This window comes from Pristis pectinata, chromosome 12, assembly GCF_009764475.1.
Source record: "Pristis pectinata isolate sPriPec2 chromosome 12, sPriPec2.1.pri, whole genome shotgun sequence".
In the NCBI taxonomy this organism is placed as follows: domain Eukaryota; kingdom Metazoa; phylum Chordata; class Chondrichthyes; order Rhinopristiformes; family Pristidae; genus Pristis; species Pristis pectinata.
In genome coordinates this window covers 17,704,933-17,726,834 of record NC_067416.1, presented here as the reverse complement: position 1 = coordinate 17,726,834, position 21,902 = coordinate 17,704,933, and the positions used below count along the sequence as shown (strand labels likewise).

The 21,902-nt window shown below is 39.1% G+C and overlaps 1 protein-coding gene across 1 annotated transcript in view; it reads right to left on the bottom strand.

Moving 5' to 3' along the window:
* LOC127576641 (G protein-coupled receptor kinase 5-like) overlaps positions 1-21,902 on the bottom strand; it is a 198,702-nt gene that overhangs the window by 112,708 nt on the left and 64,092 nt on the right. The window contains exon 2 of the mRNA XM_052027214.1: positions 14,774-14,869. Within this exon, the coding sequence (XP_051883174.1) occupies positions 14,774-14,869 (96 nt within the window). The remainder of the gene's footprint in view (positions 1-14,773; positions 14,870-21,902) is intronic.

The window sequence follows — 21,902 nt, the reverse complement described above, 5'->3', positions numbered from 1 at the left end:
TAAGGACATATGTATTTCATCAAAAAAACAAAGACCAACTGTACAGGTATATTTTTGTGGAACATGGAATGTTGGTGCAGCTGGTAAAACATGTTGTGAAAGAATAAATTTTCCTGTCCTTTTAAACAGGTTAGACGTAGTTTCTGTAATTGAGCTCACGAGCTGGGTGGTACAAACAGAGATATATAAGAAGGATTTAATTGAGTTGTTGGCTTCACATTGAATGCTTTCTATGACATCAAGGGGCCATAGGTAATTAAGCTCTGTAGGAAGGCAGGAAGAGGTGATAACTTAAGGTAATTATAGCAAATTGAGTACAAATGACCTTTTAAAAGAAAGTGACACTGATTGATTGGCTGGATCAAAGGTATATTTGGTTATGATCAGAATAATGACTAGGCACAGGGTCTCATCTGTAGTGGGTCAAAAGGTAATAATTATATGTTTGCATATCAGTCAAGAAAACACTCATCTATGATATGTGAGTTTAGGACTGGAAGAAACTACAGCCCTGACATTATTATATCAAACCATTTTTCATAATTATTCCAAGGGTTTTACAGCCACTGTTATGTGGAGGTGCCCATTGCCAAATGTTGAAGAACATGTTGATATTGGTCCTAAATTTGTTTTTCAGCAGTTTGAGCTGACTTCCCAAGTCATATGTACTTATGGTAAGAGTATAATAATCACTGTATGAGTTGTGATGTTCAAGTCACCCTGGAACTCTGTTTCTGGTGAACTCCTTCCACAAGCTTAAACAAAGGAATTTGAGTTTCCAACTGATTATTGCAGGGTGTAGGGACTGACTAACTCCCACAACACCAGCATTCAAAATCTGCAAGGTAGAAGAAGATGATAAAATTGTGGAGCACTTTTCTAAGACCAGAAAGAGCATCTCAAAGAGGAGCATGCGGACCTGTCCTATGCAGTATCAAGGGACCGCTGCAGCGGAGGTACTACCTATTGGGTGAAACATCAAAACAAGGCTCCATCTACTCTTTCAGGTGGATGTAAAAGATCCTAAACTATTTCAAATAAGAGTTGGGTAGGTATTCAATTTTTACTTCCCAAGCAACATCACTAAAACTGGTCATGGTGCAGTATCATATCTCTTATAAGAACTTGCTGTTTCACTTCCCATATTACAACAGTGACTGTAGTTCATTGGATGTAATGTGTTTTGCAGTGCCCTTAGGTCATAAAAGGTGCGATATAAATGGAAGTCTTTCCTTTTATATGCAAGCAAATTTATAAAAGAGGCAGTTTTAAGCGCAGTTGTAAACTGTGCTGGGAGGTCAAAGGAATCCAGGTTCAAACTGCCAGAAAACAAATTTAGGACCATGTTCTTCAACAATGAACAACATTTGGCAATGAACTCTTGCACAAAACAATGGCGTTGAATATTATGAAAACAGCTTGGTATTATAATGTCAGGACTGTAGTTTCCTTCAGGATGGAAGAAGTAAGATACTGCAAATGGTCTTCTTGTCTATACATTGTGGTGTTTCACTGCAAATGGATTGCACAAAGTGGCTTAATCAAGAATTATTATTTTCAAGCTACTGTACACACAATAAATGTATCATGTACATTCAGTAAAATATTTTCATTCAAAGAATAATGTTCAAAAATGTACATTCCATTCCCTCTGACATACAGATATAATTGATATAAATTTTATAAGCTTTTAGAGAAAAATAAGTTTTAGTCAATTCCTTATAAATTCTAAGTGCCTTCAAATGACATCCAGTCATATATTATACATATATCCCAAAATGTGAACTATATTATGTTAAATTAGGCTGCAATATCCATCTTTTTCTGAGACACAAGATCTCTTTAAGAATTGATAATTACTGTTTTAGCAGAAATATGTACCTAATAACATGCTTAGCATTTGTCAAACATTGCTCTGTGATTGTTTACATGGTGGATTTGCCAAATGCGCTTTGTATGCTTTACAATTTTGTTAAACCTACCCACCAATTACCATGTTATCCATGACCATTAAATTACCCAGAATCATCACACAATCTATGATAATTATTGGTCTGTAATCTGCACAAATTTTCCTATTCCTTCAGTGGGCAATGAAATGAAATCCAGAATCCTGCAATTCAAAGTTTGCTTCTCCAATACTTCACAACATTAGCAGACAACTTTCCATTTGGAACTAAATATGCTGTTGCATGAAGTATCCATAAATGAGGCTATACTGGTGTTCCAATTCTGTATACATTCCAACCCTCATTTAACCTACACCATTCCAAATAGAAGGCAGGTATACATTGCTGTAAAACTGTGTTATGAAATACATGCTGGAGTTAATTACAGGCCAGGTGGCAGATCAAAACCCTGGACTCATTTGACTTGGCAGGTGAATTAATGAAATGGAGGCCAGTTGAACCAACAATTTCTGGCTAAGTTGGAATTGCAACATTTCCCTCTGTAACAGAGACAAGGCAGGGAAGAAGGTAAAATGGCCGTAACTGTAAAAATCAAAGTTTAAAGTATTTAGGCTTGGAGCAGTTCAACTGTTTTTAAGACTGTTTTTAGTTGACTTGGTCTGTTGCAGTGCCAGACAAAATGACAATCACCACTGGAAGGCAATCACATTAAGTTACCTCTGAATGGCTGATTCAGACACTGAGGCAGATAAGAATAAATGTGGTGAATAGAATTAAGAGTGACACAGCATGCTGAAAGTTTCTTCAGATCTGTCACTTTTTAAAGCACACTTTAGCTTTAACCTTTCCCATAATAAACGTCCGAATCCTTATTTCTCCTTCAATTTTCATATCTATGAGTCACACTGCAATTCTACACTGTGACCACTGGATGGCTTTTTAGAAAACTTTTTTCAGCTCCGTGGTCTTCTTTCTCACCAGCATTTTATGCTTTCACTGTTCCTATACTCAACGATTCCTTTCTCACCTCCACCAATGAACGTTCACACTTACTAATGCTTCCAGATTCCTATGGCCTTCATCCTCTAAATTTGGCATTTTGGGATCCTTTCTGACCCACTTACTCGACACGCCAGCTCTTTGCTCTTCTTCACAGGTCACATTGTTCACATCTATTCTCCACAATTTGTTTCTCTGTCCTCCCTGCTGCCTTTCTTCCTCATTGCATTTCCACAGCCTCACCATCCCCATTCTTTGGGTTGTTACTGGCTACTGTCAGACCCCACGCAGAATGCCCAATATCCTGAGGCCTACAACCACTGTCACTATGCTTTGCCTCCAATAATCAGTTGCTTTACAGCCCATTGCCCAGTTAGAAGGATTAAGTGAGAAACTGAGGCTAATTATTTTACCTAGTTGATGGTGTGGGGCTTGGAACTCATGGTTGCTGGAGACAACAATCCTCATGATCCTTCGATTTAATGTAACCCACAAGGTTATAGACTAAGTGGTGAGCAGAGGGATTAGCTTAAATAGTTTTGGTCAACAAAGAGAGGATGGGACAAACAGTCTTCTTCACTGTAAGTTTCTAAGATACTATCTCCTGTCATTGGCCTATCCCCCTTTGTCCTTTCTCTTGCTGTAGAGCTTTTTGTTACATATCTTTCCAGGTGACTTGTTCTCCCTCTCTTCCTCTATCCCTCACCTCAGAACGATGATAAAAAAACTCAGTCTTCCGAGTGGCTGGGTTGAGTTGGATGTGATACATGGCCCAAAGGAGCCAAATGTCCAGGGCCAGGGGAATACAGTACTGGAGATTGGTAACACAGCAGATCAGTCTAGGCCAAGGGACATGACAATAAAGGTCATAAGAAAGTGGGAAGCCCAGCTGGAAACTGTAGTAGGATTCAGGTCAGTCACAAGGATCACAGTGGTTCAAGAAGATTGCTTACCACCACCATGTCAAGGGCAACTAAAGGTGGATAATAAGTGTTCGTTCTGCCAGCAATGTCAACATGCAGTAAAAACTATATTTTGAAAAAGTACAGATGCCAAGTGTCACAGAAGGGACAATGACAGATAGAACGTAGGAAAGGTATAAGTAAATATTGTGACAATGGGAAGCAAGGATTTGGGACAAGAAATGGGCAGGTATTCATAAGTTATTCACTATGAAGCTAGCCCTTGATATGAAATGTTAACTCTGCTTCTCTTTCTACAGATGCCATCAGACTTGCAAAATATTTCTGACATTTTTTGTTTTTATTTCACAATTCCAGCAGTTGCAGTTTTTTGATTTCCAAGATTTGTGTGTCCAAGTATAAGATAGACTCAACTTTTCCTCAATGCAACTCAAATTATCTTCAAAAGAATTACTCTAAAATGTCTCATTTCAGTATAACAGCAAAATTATATCTTATGATTTGCCCCCTTTCCCCCCCTTTGTTCTCCAGTAAATTCAGCAAAGTGTTTTGGGAACTGTGGTCTAAATCTAAGCCAAAAGTTGAAAGCCAAAGAGGTATAATTTCAGAACCTTTTGCAAACCACAACAGATATGTTGGCCTGTCAAGGAACTAGCTTAATACGAGTATCAATTGCCAGAACATTTTACCTCAGGAAAATTAATTCAGAAAATAAATACCTCAAAGAGTGCATGCTGAGAACTTCAACTCAGCTGTAGACCTAAACCTATGTGTGGACTGTAATTTCCATCATATACAGCATAGTTCAATTAATCAGACAGGGGAATGGGGTCAGCCAACCTAACACACTATTATGGCAAAACAGACCCATTGCCAGATTAAGCTGGCAACAACTCAGAATACATTTTAACATCTTCTTTGAATTCATTTCCTTACATCTGTGCCTTCTCACTGACCAAAAAAAGAATTTCATAACTTCATAGGTTTAAAGTCACTAAGCTGTCAACCTCAGCTCATTAGTGGCCCTCTTGCCTTCCAGTCAGAAGGCTATGGATTCAACCCCAATCCAGACACTGGTACAACTAATCTAATCTGATATTTCATTATGGCACTGAGGGAGGAATGCTCTTCTGGGGTTCTAACTTTCAATTGGGTCATTCAACCAAGACCCCACCTCTTGAGTTGGCTGTGAAATATCCAGTGAAGCTATTCAAAGAAGAGCAGGGAATCTGCCTGCTATACTGGAAAATACCACCAATAGCATCAAAAAGAAGATTATCTGGTTATTAAACACATTGGAAGTGTTGTCCAACAAACAACAAAGTACTTAATACACTAAATGCGTTTCAAAGTTATGTAAAACACAAGATCTTTCTTTTGATTGGGATATCTTCTCAGTTGCAATAAAAAGGGTCCTAATTTATCATGTCTACATTTATAATTAGAACCTTTGATTCCTGGTTAGTAACCTAGCAACTCAGTGTGAGACCTGCTCCATTTCTTCTGCGTCCTTCCTGTAATGGGGTGTTTGTGTTCCAAATTGGCAGCCTAAGTAAAACCCTGGAAAAGTTCAACATTACCTTCTTACTTGTGCCTTTTATCTTAGATTTATTTTGCTCTTTTGTACTATCACGTTTAATGATCTGTGAAACAAAATCAAAGCCCCTCTTATTCTACAGGCCCTTCAAAATCTTATTTTCTTTGTATAGTTTTTAGACTTTTACTCAAGGCTGGTTTATAACTGATGGCTACCCTGCAATACAGCATAAACTGTTTAATAGCTTATAACCAACAAGAGGTTTATTTGCAACGATGTATTAGTCAATGAATTGGGAGGAAGGAAATATGTTTGGGCTCACAGCAAGCAATCAATAGTACAGGAACAAGAGTGTAGGAAACAGATAGAAACCACAGCCACTTCTCCAAATGAAAGGATAATATGCTATTAAAATGCAGTGAGTGGAGGACAATTACATTTAAATTATACGTTTAAAACCATTTAAGCCACTTGCAGAAGAAACAATCCAATCATCCCATTCCGTATGGGCACAGCATCACTATATGAAGCATTCAATGCAAAGCAACTTTCTTGAATAGTGTTGAAGAGAATTCCATTAAAATGTCCAACAACTGATATGCTACAGGTGTTTAAAAATCTTGTCTTGATAACAGTAAAGACAAAAGGCGACCTGAGTATGCAGGCAGTGCATTCTTTTGTCCTCTCTGCAGAGACTTAAAATTGTGATCAATTTTGGAATTTTTTTAAAGTCACGGTGGGCTTTACAACAAGCCCTAATGTGCACAGGTTGAGGAAATTGCATAGACGTACATTTCCAAGTCAAAGACTTGTCCATGATCATTGGAAATGTTATATATCATTTATAAAAATAGCCTCCATCTGTCAGTGAAGGCATAATTTTGCTTTGGAATCATATTTGCAGACTTCTCGACGTCAAAAGCCATCTTTATTATCTCATTATTCTTACAGATGCTATCCACCACTTGCATGGATTATATTATTCATCACGGCACTTATGTCAAATGGGTACAGCAACCAGCCAACAAACAAAAGGTACTCAACATTAGTGTACAAGTCATCCGCTACACCTGCCATCATTTTTGGCTTTTAAAGCAATACTAAAGCGTTCAACACACATCAGATTTTACATGATGTGCACATTCGATCACTTAATGTTTACTCAAATTTTTAAGTATGATTTCAGGGATTTCCCAACATCCAGTTACTGTATCTTGATTTCTGTGCTCCTCTTTTTCTTCCTCTTAGGCAGTTCCTTGGCATCAAGGATGACTTGCTTCTATTCCAGGTGTGGGTTCTGAGGTGACCGATGAGGCCAATGTGGTAATCATCGACTCTTCCACAGATGGGGCAGGCAGTATTAATGCAGTGGGAGTAGTTCTCAAGGTGGTGTGTTCCTTCTGCTGCTTGTGCAGACTTCTGTATACTCTCAACATATGGTCTCCAAGTTCTCAATACCACCTTGAATTCTACTTCTCATCTTTGAGCAGTCATGGCCCAAAGGTTCCCAGGAATCAGTTGCACTTTTTCATGGAGACTTTCAGCACATCCCTGAATCTTTTTCTCTGTCCACCTGGCAGTTTCTTCTCAGGACAGAGCTTGGAATAGAGTGCCTGCATCAGGCATGTAAACGATATGGCCATCCCAATGTAACTGACTAAGAGTAATTAAGCCACTGTGCTGGGGATGTTGGCTTTGGAGAGGATGCCAATATTCATCCGGTTATCCTCTTGAATTTGGAAAATTTTGCAGCTACTTCATTAATAGCATTTTCCAGTGCCTTGCTGCAAGCAGTCCAAAGCTCACAAGCACAGGGATTACTGCTGCCTAGTTGATCATGAGTTTTGTGCCTAGTCTGAAGTATTGGTCTTCAGATACCCTGAATTTCATCATCAATGCCTGCATTCGCTGAGAGGTGGTTGTGAGCAGTGATGCACGTTGTTCAGGGTCTTGCTGCGAACCTTTATTGTCAGAGGGTATTGTCATACAGCAGGGACAGGTTGGTAACTGGCGATATCTTGGAGCTCGGCCTTTGACCGTGCACAAGCATGAGCATTGCCAGGATACTCCAGACAAGGCTTCGGTGGCCTTGGCACAGCCTTGTTTGACATTAGTTTTTTACTGAGAATGACTCTATTCTAGACCTATTGGTTAATATCACAGCTTGCATGCCATTGTGGACCAAACATAAAATGGAAACAAATTTCTGTGGGTAGCTGAAGTTGGGGAGGTTGTTTCACAGACCATTAGCAACACCTGACCTCCCTACAGCTCTGCATTTGTGGCTTTTGTTTGTTTTCTGTCTTTCTAACTAGCCTCATGTATATCCCTTTGTTCGCATTGTCTCTAACCTCCCTCATTAACCCATTTAACCTGATGATTTCATCAACAGCTTATCCCCATGGCATCCTTGCCCTCATCCTATCAGAAATATTCTCTTAGTCCTATCGACTTCTTGACCCCATCCCTTTCTGTAATTTAAAACTAACTAGTTTTCCCACTTTCTCAATTCTAATGAATGGTCTTTGACCTGAAATGTTAACTGTTTTTCATTCTACAGATGCTGTCTGACCTGCTGAGGGCTTCCAGCATTATCTGTTTTATTACCAAATTAGATTTACCTAGGTATCCATCACTGGTTGGTATTTCAGAGTGAGAAATGCTGTTTACTGCTACTGATTAAGGATGAATTTCTAGGCACATGTTTGGATATTATCTTACTGCTGTTGGAGGAACCAAGATGTGCACAAATTGATGGCTGCAAATCTTACGTTACAATAGTGACTACACCTCAAAAGGTAATTCAGTTGTTGTAAAGCCTTTTGGAAAATCTTGAAAGAGATATGAAAGGCTCCATATAAATGCAAGTGTTTCCTTCAAATTTTGTTGATGAAAATTCACTGCTGAACTCCACAAATTACTTAATTATTTACAGTATTCACTGCAATTCGATATTTACTTCTGTACAACAAATAGGTCTCACATATTTGGCTGCCTGATTAGAGTTGTACAGCACAGAAACAAGCCCTTCAGCCCACCACGTCCATGCTGACCTTTTTGCCCATCTACACTAATCCCATTTGCCCATATCAGGACAGGATCCTTCTCTGCCATGTTTATTCAAATGTCTGTCCAAAAGCCTTTTAAAAGTAGCAAAGTGTCTGATTCCGCCACCTCCTCTGGATAAAACAAATGCTCCCGATTCCCTTCAAAACTCTCACCTTTCACCTTAAACCTATGCGCTCTTATTTTTGATACCCCTACCATGGGAAAAAGACGTTGACTGTCTACCCTATCTATGTCTCTCTTAGTCTATATATAAATTTCTATCAGATCACTGCTCAGCCTCCTGCAGTCCAGGGAAAATAAGCCAGTCTATTCAACCTCTTCCCATAACTAGTCCTCCAATCCAGGCAATATCCTGGTGAACCTACTCTGCACCTTCTCCAGCTCATTCCTATCTTTCCTATAGCGTGGTGACAAGAACTGCACATGATACTCTGAGTGCCCCCAACCAGTGTTTTGTAAAGTTGCAACATAACATCCCAACTCCTATGTGCTAAACCCCAACAAATGATTCTTTGTTGGATGTATGAGCTCAAGATATGGAATGCCAGATCTGGGAAGCAGGAATAAGAACATTTGGCTCTCACACTACAGCAAAGCCTGCATGAGTTAGGTACAAAATAAAGCCCACTCTACTGGATTCAACAAATCTCTGCACCAGTCAATCCACTATATCTTCAGCACACCAGTGTTGCTGTTATCTCTTGTCATGATCACGGTGAACCTGGGGACTGTGCAGAGTGGAAACCTTTACCCTAATTCTTGGCAAGTTTCAATCTAAACCAAAACTCAAGGTCCTCTACACAAATGAGCATTCTAAAACAAATTGATTTATCAAGTTTAATTTAAATTAAGTTCAGCACCTGGATGAAAGTAAGCGTTGTAGAGCAGCCTGTTAAGTATATAGTTTGTTTTTTTAAAGACCTTCATTAAATGTGCCATTGAGCATCACATTCAGCGAGTCTCATGTCATCAACATTACATCCCAAGTTGTTTATTGTGGCCAAGAATCCTAATTCCAATAATGAAGCCACAGAACTCAAAAACTCTTGCCCATGTATAAAAATGTATGGAATAACAATTCACAGAATCAGGGAAATTTACAGCACAGTTGGAGGCCATTAGGACAACCTAGTTAGTCTAATCCTTCTTCTCAGCTCCCAATCCATAACCCTGTAGGCCATGGCACCTCATCCAGTTATTTTTTTAAATGAGATAAGAATCTTTGCTTGCATCATCTACAAAGCTGTGCATCTCCTATTCCCAGGCACTTTTGACTTACAAACAACATTTAAAATATTTGTAACTGTAAATTCAGAGAACAAACCCAAAGTTGCAGACAGTTCAGAGAAAAAGTATGAATTCTGATTTGAACAGGATGTGACAACTAGCCTATTTGTTAAATAGACTTTGCACTATGCTCTGACATCCTACTATTAACTTCAGCCTTGCTGCCTGGTGACAATGTTGAACTTCTTACTGTTCAGCAGCTTACCAGTATAGTATATATGTATAAAAACACAACGTTCTAGGCTATGTGAACTGATGTCTAACATTAATAAATGTTGCAGCTCCTGAAAACAATGCAATATTTCTGCTTGTGCTGGACTGGCAGTGAAGTTTATTAACAAGTTTCTGCTTGTTAAACGAGAGGCAATTCACTTCCAGGGCATAGCCATGAAATTTTGTGATTTTGTGTGTACATAAAAAATATCATATAAGCAAGATAAGAGATCCGGTTTGGACATCACCTTTTGCTGGTTTGATAAAGCAGATGCATGCATCACAGCATAACTGTAAAATATATACAATGGCTTGAATTTTCAGTTTTTACAAATAAATAAAAAAAATCCTCACTTGCAGCCCTACTTAAAAATTGTTTTCCTTTTATTGTTTCATAATGTCAACTATGCCTTTGCTTTACAAATGCAGCCTTCAAAATGCAGAAACTGCAATAGACAATTGATCAATCAAATTTGTTTGTGGACACATCATCGTACACATAAGTCAATGACGTGACTGAGTAATTTTGTGTGTCACTGGGGGAGGAGCCCAGATTAGTAAAAACACAAATGGCAATGGATGACTTTGAATGTGTGGTTATTACTTATTGTCATTAGCAATTTAGCTGCACAGTTGGAGTCTCACTCTCAGTACACGCTGCACTTGGGATGGCTACAATGTGGATGAGAAGATCACCCACCTCTTTGTGAACTGTGGATTTGCAAAGAAGGTCTGCAAAAGGATGCAAGGGTTCTCAGTGAGGTTCATGGTAAGCAGCTGCTTAGCGGAGGACTTTCTGATCTATGGCCTGTTCCCAGGGACGCACACCAAAACAAACATCAAGTGATGCTGGAAGATTATCAATGCACTTTGGTCTGCCAGGAACCTGTTGGCCTTCGAGTACAATGAGATGTCCGTAAGTGGATGCTGCCGACTGGCACATTCCAGGCTACAGAAGTACATGCTAAGGGATGCATTGAATTTTGGTACAGTCAATGCAAAGGCTTTGTGGGGAAGGACTGCTAATTCCTAAGTCTAAGGTCCTGCTGCTACTCAACATTGATGTACTAAGCTCTGGGTAAAAGCCTCTCAAAACACTTGAAGTTTGTATCATCCAAAGGGGCCACATGAGTGGCCATGATGCCTTGTACATAGAATGTGCTAACATTACAATAATACCATGAATGTATAGACTGAACAATATCATGAATACAAAGAAAGCCACGGACTGTATTTTGTATTTCTTGTAATATACTTTTTATGAATGAAGTTTATTTTTTAAATCAAAAAGAAATTTATTGTAGAAACCAGAAGCTGATAAACTTGTCTAAAGATTTTTTTTAAAATAACCAAGAATACCCAAATTTTCGTAAACAATAATGACTGAGAAAACACTCCAAACCAAATGTAAGAACTGAAACATTTAAGCCATTTATATATTTTATCATGGTAACAACATAAGAAAACATACAGTAATGCACTTCAGAACTGCACGTGCATTATTTAAGCTATTCTAAAGCATATCTTAAACACATCCGTTTTTTTAAAATTGAACTTTATATGCTGAATAGTAGCTACAAAAATAAATTTGCATTTATTCAGCACATAGTCACCACTCAAATGTTTCACTCTGCATGAATCATGCGATTGTTAATTGATGAAAAACAAAGATTACAGAGTTGGAAAAGCAAACTAAATGTTCAAGATGGAATGCTTCCCAGTTCCAGATCAGAGTTTGCACAATGCAGGTATCTGAGAAATAATTTGCAAAATGTAGTTCAATTTCAATATTTTTATGGCACTCCAGTCAATTTAACTTTGATCCATTGTCTTTGACCTCACTGACCAGGGTCTAATCAGTCTGCCATTATGTTAATCATTCAATACAAAAATGCATCCACAAACTATTATCTGCAAACTATTTTATAATTCTTTAATGATGTCATAGCAAAACCAGCAACTTCCAGCCATATCTAATTGCCCTTCAGATGTTGGTGCTGTGTCACCCTTTTTTGAACTGCTTCATGCTCTGTGGTGAAGCATAGTGGTGGTTTGGTACAACGCTTCAGAGCGAAGCTCTAAGTCAATTATACATCTGTAGGTCTAGAGTCACATATTGGACTGGCTAAAAACAGCATAATTCCTTCCCTCCTAGACATTTGTGAACCATATGGGCTTTTTAACAATGATCCAGTGGTTTCACAGTCACCATTATTAATAATAGGTTGTGATTCCCAGCTTTATTTCATTAACTAAATTTAAATTCCCCAGATGCTGTGGTGGGATTTGAACTCAGCTCTCCATATCTTTCATTCAAGCCTCTGGATTAGTAACCATTTTTCCTTCATTCTCTGGGGTTATAGTCCCAAAGAACGAACCTGTAAAATTGCTTTATATCACCATAAACACTGGAGTTGATTAATAACAATAATATTAATAGTAAACCATAAAGTAAAGAGCAGTACACATGCTGGGTCCTGTTACACTGTCTGCTGCATAGTCCCAGTGGCACTTGACTGTGCCAGTAACACTTGAGACAAGTGGGTCTATTTTCACAGAGACAATAACATAGGAACCCAATGTTTTGGGATTAAAGATGTAACAGAGACCCGGGCCCTACGTCTCCTCAAGTGGAACTCTTCCCTAGCAAAGTTTCCAACCTCCGTCCTTCACTCACTGTTTCATGCCCATGGACAAAACAATTGGGAGTGTGTGTGTGTGTGTGTGTGTGTGTGTGTGTGTGTGTGTGTGTGTGTGTGTGTGTGTGTGTGTGTGTGTGTGTGTGTGTGTGTGTGTGTGTGTGTGTGAGAGAGAGAGAGAGAGAGAGAGAGAGAGAGGGAGAAATTGGGAGTGTGTATGTGTGCTTGCATACATGCACGAATGAGAGAGAAAGGGAGAGAAGGGAGAGAGTGCAAGAGAGAGGAATTGAGAGTGTTAGAATGAGAAAGAGACATTAGATGTGGATGTGTGTGTATGTCTGTGAGAGAGGGAAAAAGAGAGAGGGAAGGGGGATGGAGTGTGGGGGAATGGGGGAGAGAGAGGGAGACATGCAGAGAGAAAGAGAGATATACACAATGAGAAACAGATACAGAGGGGAGAGGAAACACTGAGATATGCAGAGTGGACAAAACAAACTCCAAGCTCCACTTTGCTGTATTAACAGTTTGATTAAAGGTGAGGGATTAAAAAAAAGGGGAAAATATATCCACATATTAAATAAATAATAAAGGATCCTTGGTTAAATTATCCACCATTAATAACCAAACAACTCAAATACATTGACATTGAAATGAGTGAAATACTATGGGCAAGAGACAACCAGGTCAAGGAATAGGGTGGCTAATGCACCAATTTCTGGAAGAAGGAATCTCCATGGGGTTGGTATCACCATTGAGAATGATCTAGTGTGGTGTCTTAGTGACTCCCTGTGTGGGATCAACACTTCAGCTCACTCTACCATGGAATCAACACAATCAGCACATACGTGCCAACGTTGGAAGGGACAAAAAGGAATTCTAATTCATCTATGATCAATCCATAACCTGAGCTTCAACCGGAGACAAGCTCTTGGGTGACTGTAACAGTAGAGTTGGAAGGTTAGATTTAAAGGGAATCAAAGGATATGGGATAAGTGCAAGAGAATGGTGCTGAGATAGAAGATCAGCTATGATCTTATTCAATGGTGAAACAGGCATGAGGTGCTGAATGGCCTACTCCTTCTTCTTTTACTGATGTAATTAGATGCTTACGTACAAATCGCTGTGCTACTGGCAGTAATGGAGTAGGGAAAGCTAACTCCGACAGAGCCCTCCTCAGGACAAAATTCTTAGAACACGGTCTTGTTAAAGACGAGTAAAAGACACCAGAATCTTAAAGCAAGTGCCCCACTCTGAACTCTGTCATGGTAAACAATTCCCTGAAGGCAGCAGAAAACACCTCAAAGACATCATAAAATCTTCCCTGAAATATATTAATTCCTCACTGACTCATGGGAATCCCTGGCCCAAGACTGCTCAGACTATAGGGAAAGATTTGGGAAGGCTGTAGGCACTTCTGAGTCTCCCTGACAGGAGCTCATGGAGGCAGCACACAATATCCAATCACCCCACCCAGCCACAGAAGACAATATTAGGATTGCTTCGTTTGTGTGAAAGAACCTGAGTCATTTGATGTAAGTTCACAGAACAAAAAAATGGCCTTTCCTTTTTTTGTTTATTATAAGAAAGCGATCTTATAAGAAAATAAAACATTGCAATTACAGTTCATTCATCCAGTATCATCCAGGTTCCTTTTTTAAAAACATCCATAAGTCGATTTTATCCATAAGTTGAAAAATACACAAAAATCACTCGATATGGTAACAACACCTCCACAGAATTGTGATGGATGGCATCAAAAGCACGTAAGTCTGATAAGAAAGAACAATTACTAAACGTGGAGAGAGGGAAACTAGTTCTGCCATTCTTAGGAACAAACCTATGTATGCCCGTTGTGCTTTTGAATTTAATAATATTACGGGAGGGGTTGTTATTAAATTGGGTGTTCTTAAACTGAGGACGGCCTGTGCATTGCATGTGGTGAATCAGATAAAAGCAGGCTAGGTATATGATAGATTGATTCCAGTGGGTGAAATGAAACAACCAAACACAAGAATATTAAAAGCAACATTTTGGATTAACAGAAACAACATTGAACTGCTTCCATTAGTTGTCTGCTTGGTGAGGACTTGTTCTTGATAGTACTCATAAAAATCACTTCCGTAGCTAGCAGTGACTAAGACATGATGTCCAGCTGAAGTTTCTGCACAAATAAAGTAATCATGTAATGCGACTCACCTAAACATTTTCTTTGCTCTTCACACTGAGTGATGTGAGGAAACCTCAATATTTCTTTCCACTTTTTACTTTTACCCTTGCGTTTTCCTCCACCTCCTATACATAAACAGAAAGAGTTTGAGACACAAACCTGGAAAAAAGTAAGGTGCAGTAACTTAAATTAAATTCTCATGTAAAATTGAACCTCATGCCTTTTTGTTTCTCCCTCTATGGCAACACACCCAATGTAAGAACATAAGAAATAGGCCAAAGGCCCCTCACACACTCTCTGCCAATCAGCCAGATCATGGCTTATCCTTTTACCTCAAATCCAGCATTTACACCATACCTTTAACCAAATACCTGAAGGAAATGATTTGTCAGTCATTCTTCCCTCTGCTGAGGCTAAACTGAGATCAGGAGATACTTGCTGGAAAATCCCACAACCTCCCACTCCGGCTCTGCACTGTTACATTTTTGCAAATTGCTTTATTTCAAAATATTAAAAGCTGCTTTCATGTCAAACTGCATGATTTTGAGTCAGCCCTTATTCAGTTTCACTTCATGGCCCTTTCTTAGTTTGGGGGAGTAATACTGAGATGCTTTCTTGTGAAGTCACAACATTCAATTAGTGCCTTCAAATAACATGGCCTATTGTATTGTAACTCAAGCATTTTTTTTAGAGAGCACCCATTTTATTGTCATTCTTTGGTGGAATTCTAAAGCTTGTTTTCTATCAATATTGTAATATCCCAGCAAAGTATATCTGTGAGAAGAGGATAAAATCAATCTCACAACTAGCTTCCCCATCATCAAATTTGCATTGTTGTACCAAATGCAAACCTTCCCCATCACCTATTTAGTCCCCACAGTTATTGGATTGAAGAAATTAGCTTCCCACACAACTTAGAGAGTTTCCCCAGTCAAAGATCAGGAGGATTTCACATTCAGTGTGGAAGCTGCAGAGTTACTGATGTTAGCTGCGACTGTAAAGAGGAAAACTGACCAAGGCTCCTTCCCACTATGCTGGAACTGTGTGAATGGGAACCAGATCCTGACAGGATCACAGCTGCAGCAACCCGGATTCAATTCCGGCCGCTGTCTGTAAGGAGTTTGTAAGCTCTCCCCGTGTCTGCATGGGTTTCCTCCAGGTGCTCTGGTTTCCTCCCACATTCCAAAGACATACAGGTTAGGAAGTTGTGGGCATACTATGTTGGTGCCGGAAGCGTGACAACATGTGTGGGTTGCCCCGAGAATACTCTATGCAAAAAGATGCATTTCACCATGTGTTTTGATGTACATGTGACTAATAAACACTATATCCCCAATTTAGGACATGTGACTTTGCAACTTTGATTCTTAAAGGGTCAAATCATATTTATAATCAACAGTTTGCAGCTTCAAAAGTTCAGGAACTGAAGTCCACAGTTGTTGTTATCTTGCTACAAAAAAAATAATTTTGCTTTTAGAATGCAATGCAACTGCAGATTTGATACCGTGTCTGTCATTTGGTCATAGAGTCACACACTATAGAAACAGACCTTTTCCCCACCAAGTCCATGCCAACCCACTCCATTCTCCTCACATTCCCCAAGTTCTACCATTCTCCTACACACCAGAGGCAACTTACAGTGGCCAATTAACCTAACAACCTGCATGTCTTGATCACAAGGTGCTTTGTAAGTAAAGACCATGCTTTATTAGAATAGCAAGGAGCCACTTGACACAAGTGATCTGGAAACTGATCACTGTATTTATACAGACATCATAAAGGCAGAGGAAAGCCACATTGTTACAGGGAGAATGTGAAAGCTCTGCACAGACAGCAGCAAAGGACAGGACTGAACCTGGGTTACTGGAGCTGTGAGGAAGCAACTCTCTCTACTTGCTGTGCCACTCTACTGTCCTTGGTAACTCAGTACGATTGAGATACCAAAATTCACCATGGTTACCGTAGCTCTATTTCAGATCATATTTTTCATTTAGTCCCTACTTAAACTTCAATAAATTCACTGAAAATGTTGCAGGTCACTCATGTATTGATTCTCATTCTGCTCATTTCCCCTCATTTAGGAACCAAGTTTGACTTTTCGTGTAATTGGCAGGTGCCCTGGCAATACACTCTGTCCTCGTTATCTACTGATTTACTATCCACTGATCCATACACTCATAAACTCAACCCCAGATTCTGTTCAAATTTTTCTCTAATAAACAGTCTGTATAATTGTCTGTATTAATCATTGTCTGTATAAACACAGTGATCAGTTTCCATACTACTTGTGTCAAGTGGGTCTTTGCTGTGTGCTGTTCTAATAGAGTAGTCTTTACTTACACAGCTGCACCTTGTGATATAAACACTGATCTCTGGAAGTTTCATTACATTCTCTAGAAGTAGCCTGTTAGGTAATATTATTCACCATTAAATGTTCTATTGTGTTTATTAATATGTATTAATGTTTTTGGAACATTATAAGGCCTATTTATGTTTATCTGGGGGGTGTCTTGGGTACAAAGGAGAGGGCCTTAGTGTCATCCATATTTTTTTGTTAACTGCATGAAATGTGTCCTCATCCCCCATGGATAACAAGGATTTAATGTAGTGCACAACACTTCACACCTCTTCTCAGCGGTCTACTAAATCCATTACCAGTCTCTGCAGTGAAAAGTCTGCATATCTCCTTAATCTTTAACTGTTCTTTTAGCCCACGTTTTGTTCTATTCGACATAGGACTTCCAGCCACTAAACTATAGCAGGTTTGATGAAGAGTTGTCATAATAAAATTGCAACTCCATCTCTTTTGTTCAGATCCTCACATACATTTGCTTCAAAATACTGGCATTCATTTTTAATCTTTAGTTTCATTTTGTTACTACAAGTACATAGCTAGTTACAAACACTTGCATGGACTTCACTGTGGAGGATGGAGGTATTTCTGCAACAAATCATTGAATATTGCTATTTGGTTACAATATTAAAGATGAGAAGTTGAAATGACCTTGAGTGTAACAGGTTAGCACCTTAAATATATTTCACATTTGACCTTTAGAGGCCAGATCCTTCTTCCAAATGTGTTACAGGCAACATATAAGAGCTTAATATTACTCAAAAGAGACAAGTAGATAATGACAGAACTGTTATGTTGACAACACTATGACAATAGACTATGACACCCCACCTGCTTAAAGCCAAGAATGGAGGAGAGCTTATTGAGGACAAAGAGGGAGTTAGTGCTCACTGGAAGGAACACTTTGAAGATCTCTTCAACTGAGACTCTGTCTTAGACGCAAGTGTATTTGATTCCATCCCAGAGCACACTATCTGGCAAAATCTCACTGCTACCTCAGCCCAGGTTGAAAATGCGAAAAAACAACAAGGCTTTTGGATGGAAAAAATCCCCAAAGTATTAAAGCACCATGGAGAAGTATTTCTGGTGCAAAGTCCATGAGCTCATTTCGCTCGTTTGGGGGGAGTGAGCTCATGAATTTTGGGAAGAGGATTGCTGTCTACCATGGGGAAAGTAGCTCCATGGACTCACTTCCATCATGTTCTCCCAAAGCAGATTTTGTCCATTAAGGGGAATGACAGAAATGATCTTCACTATGTGATGAATCCAAGGAAAAAGGGTGAGAGCAACACCAAGGCTGTACGCAACCTTTTCAACTTCATAAAAGCATTCAGCTCCATCCACCGAGACCTATGGTGAAGAATCCTTCTTAAAGTTTTCTGTCCTCAGAAATTCATTACACTTCTATGTCTGCTCCACAGAGGCAATGCAGACTGTGACCTTCACCAATGGTTCCACATTTGACCCAATCACAGTATGGACTAGGGCCATACAAGGCTGCATCATCGCTCCAACCCCATTCTCAATTTTTGTCACTACAATGCTGCACCTCACCTCCAACATACATCCAGCAGGAACAGAGGAAACTGTTCACCCTTTGTCATCTTTATTCCAGAACTAGGATCCCTCTAACCTGAGTACACAGTTGATGTTTACATTCATGTAAGCTTGGAGATCAATCTCCAAGTCATCATTGATTTCTTCCTGAAGCGTAGGAAAGTGTGGGCCTTACACAAAGCATTTGGAAGGCTGATGCCTTCTACCAACCAGCCCCCGTCACACAAAACTGCCCCCAGACAATCCAGATCCATAGTGTAAGCCTGGCAGATGTATGTCACTTTCCACGCCTTGGAAGCCACCTTTCAGTCAGGTTACAGAATCCACCTTTGCTTCCAAAGTACCAGCATACCTTTTAGCTGACGGAGGAAAAATGTGTTTGAGGACTAATACCTTAACTTCATATCATATCTATTGTGCAGCAATGATCCCTGCCCTCCTGTTTTGCAGTCACGGACAACTGGGAAAATGCCATCTCTGCATTCTTTGCAAAATCCTAAAACTTATAGGAGGTATCAATGAACCATGATGAACATACTCTCCCGGGCCAACACATCCGCAACATCGAGCTCTGATCACACAAAGCCAACTCCACTGGCCATCCACAAAGTCCCCATCCCAACACCTCTGCTCTACTCTGAGTTCCATCACTGGCAGAAGTTTCGCAAAAGGACTGACAAAACATTTCAAGGACCTCCTCAAAGTCTTCTTGAAAAACTGTAAAATTCTTACTTGACTTATGGGAACCTTTGGCCTGTGACCACCCAGCCTGGTACAGGAACAGCCAGCAAGGTACTGAGCTTCTCCAGTCTATTACAGGAGCACAGAGAGGTCACGATGGAACAGTAGAAAAAGGACACAACAGTCCAAACCATCCACCCATCCTCCCCATCAAGCACCACTTGCCCCATCTGTGGAAGAGTCAGAACTAAGCCATCTCAGAACCGAAGGATCTCGAGGGACTGAGCAAGAGGAAGAAGATGATAAGATGATGCATTTGCATGCAGGCTAATTAAGTCAGTGAATGTTTTTTCTCATGGCAGGCTTCTGACAAATCTGTTTATGCAATTTTTAGCAGTTACTTATACTTTCCAGTCAGTTTTGCCCAACATAATCTCAGGAATAACTCTTGCACAATTTTCTTGCAGAACTATTGAGGAAACAGATAATTAACTACACAAAAATCTTCACAGAGTTGCAGAAGAATCTATCTGAACTAATGCAGACTGCTAAATAAACTACCCACAAACCACATCCACTTAGTCTACAGGAGAAACTAAATCTTATTTGAACTTGTTTCCTGTCAGTTTCTGATACGTCGTAATTCAGAATATTCTTGCCGATAAGTGGCTCACAAAGTTACCTTGATAAATTAACAGCCTGTTTTCTCAAAGCACATTTGAATTCACAGGAAATAAATAGCTTAACAGTTAAAAGATCCGCAGTCTTTTGAAAAACAATCCTGCCGGCATCAAAGACAGAGAAACACAAATACATAAGTTATGTTAAAATAGAAATACTATTTCAAAAGTTATATAAAGAAATTTTAAAGACATAATATATAATTAAAATTATAATTTTTCACCAACTGGCAAATTTTCTGAGTATCTGTAATTACTTGCAAATCAAAATATATCATTCATGATTCTAAATGTATGTGACTTTGGAAACAAGTTTTGTAAAACTCTATCTGAATTAACACTGCAAGGAAGATGGCACATCTTGTAGGTCTTAAGTAGCTCAATGACAGAGAATACCTGTTTTTCAACAGGATAAAGGTAAAGTGATTGGCACCATGAGCTGCAGCTTCAGTTAGAAGTTACTTATCACGATGTCAGAAGACCACCCCACCCTCCCCCCTCAAGTCAGCAATGGAGACAATTGCCCATTTTAATTTTTAAAAAGTGCTGAGCAAAGCACTAAATTGTTAATAACTTTAAGTGTCAATTATGGATGATTTATTTGAGGTTGCCACTCATTTCCTGTGGTTGACACTTTCATACATCAAGCTCTCACACTACACGTTAAACCAAAATGGGAATGCTGAGGTGAGAAGCAACAGTTGTGAAATCCATAAATAATAATTCATCACCTGGAAACTTAATTGCTTAACACTTTATTTTTCAGCTTTAAGCAATTGAAGATTCATTTCCTTCATGAACGAAATATAACAATGACTGTGTACAGTGCCTAGTCTGTTAAAGTCAAAGTCGAGTTTATTGCCATATGCACAAGTACATGTGTGCACAGGTGCAATGAAAGACTTACGTGCAGCAGCATCATAGGCTCATAGCATCAAATAAGCAGCATTCACAAGAAAAACATAAATTAAACATAAATTATACACAACTTTTACAAGAAAGAACACAATTAGAACAAAAAAAAAGTCCATTTCATTGCGAAGTGATCCAAGTGGTCATCGGGCTGTTAAACTGTAGTGATTAGGGTTTTGCCAGTTGGTTCAGGAAACGATTGGTTGAAGGGTTGTAACTGTTCTTGAACCTGGTGGTGTAGGACTTCAGGCTTCTGTTCCACCTGGCTGATGGTAGTTGCGAAAAGATGTTGCTTGCAATTCAATGCTGCATGACAATGACCAAAAAGGTCACTGTCCTACCACATCCACTCTACTGTTATGCACTTTTAGGATAACTAACTCCATCCAGATACCACCATTATTTCCATGTTTTGGATTATAAGATGGGATGGATAAGAACTTTTATAAAGGCATATAAGTAATTAAGGCAACTAAAATAATGAATTTCAACATCCAGCCAATGAGAGAGCCAGTTCTAAAACAAATGAAGCATCACCACTTTACTTAAAAAAAGACTTGTAACAGGAATGGCAAATCTGATACCACATGAAGAGACTTCACATGTGGAGAATGTCTAAAATTGATTCACAACCAACAAAGTTTAAAATCCAGAAGGAACTAATTTTCCCCATTGCATCTCTGCTCAAGGAATCCAAAACAAATTCCAAAGTCTACTTTCTCCAGTGACTCAAAAAGTTATCAAATTTTCCCTTTAAAGATGCAATTGTCTGTCTCAAATGCTCCCTGCGGCAAAACATTCCATGGGAATGCAACTGTCCTGTCCTCCTCATTCCAACAGTCTTCCAATAAATAAGTTCCTAGTCTTTTTCTACACCTGATTTTAATAGACAAATGTCTTGACACTGACTTCACAAATAGATACTTGTTTTCCTATTCATCCTGTCAATATTTTTGTAATTTTAAAGAAAATTTA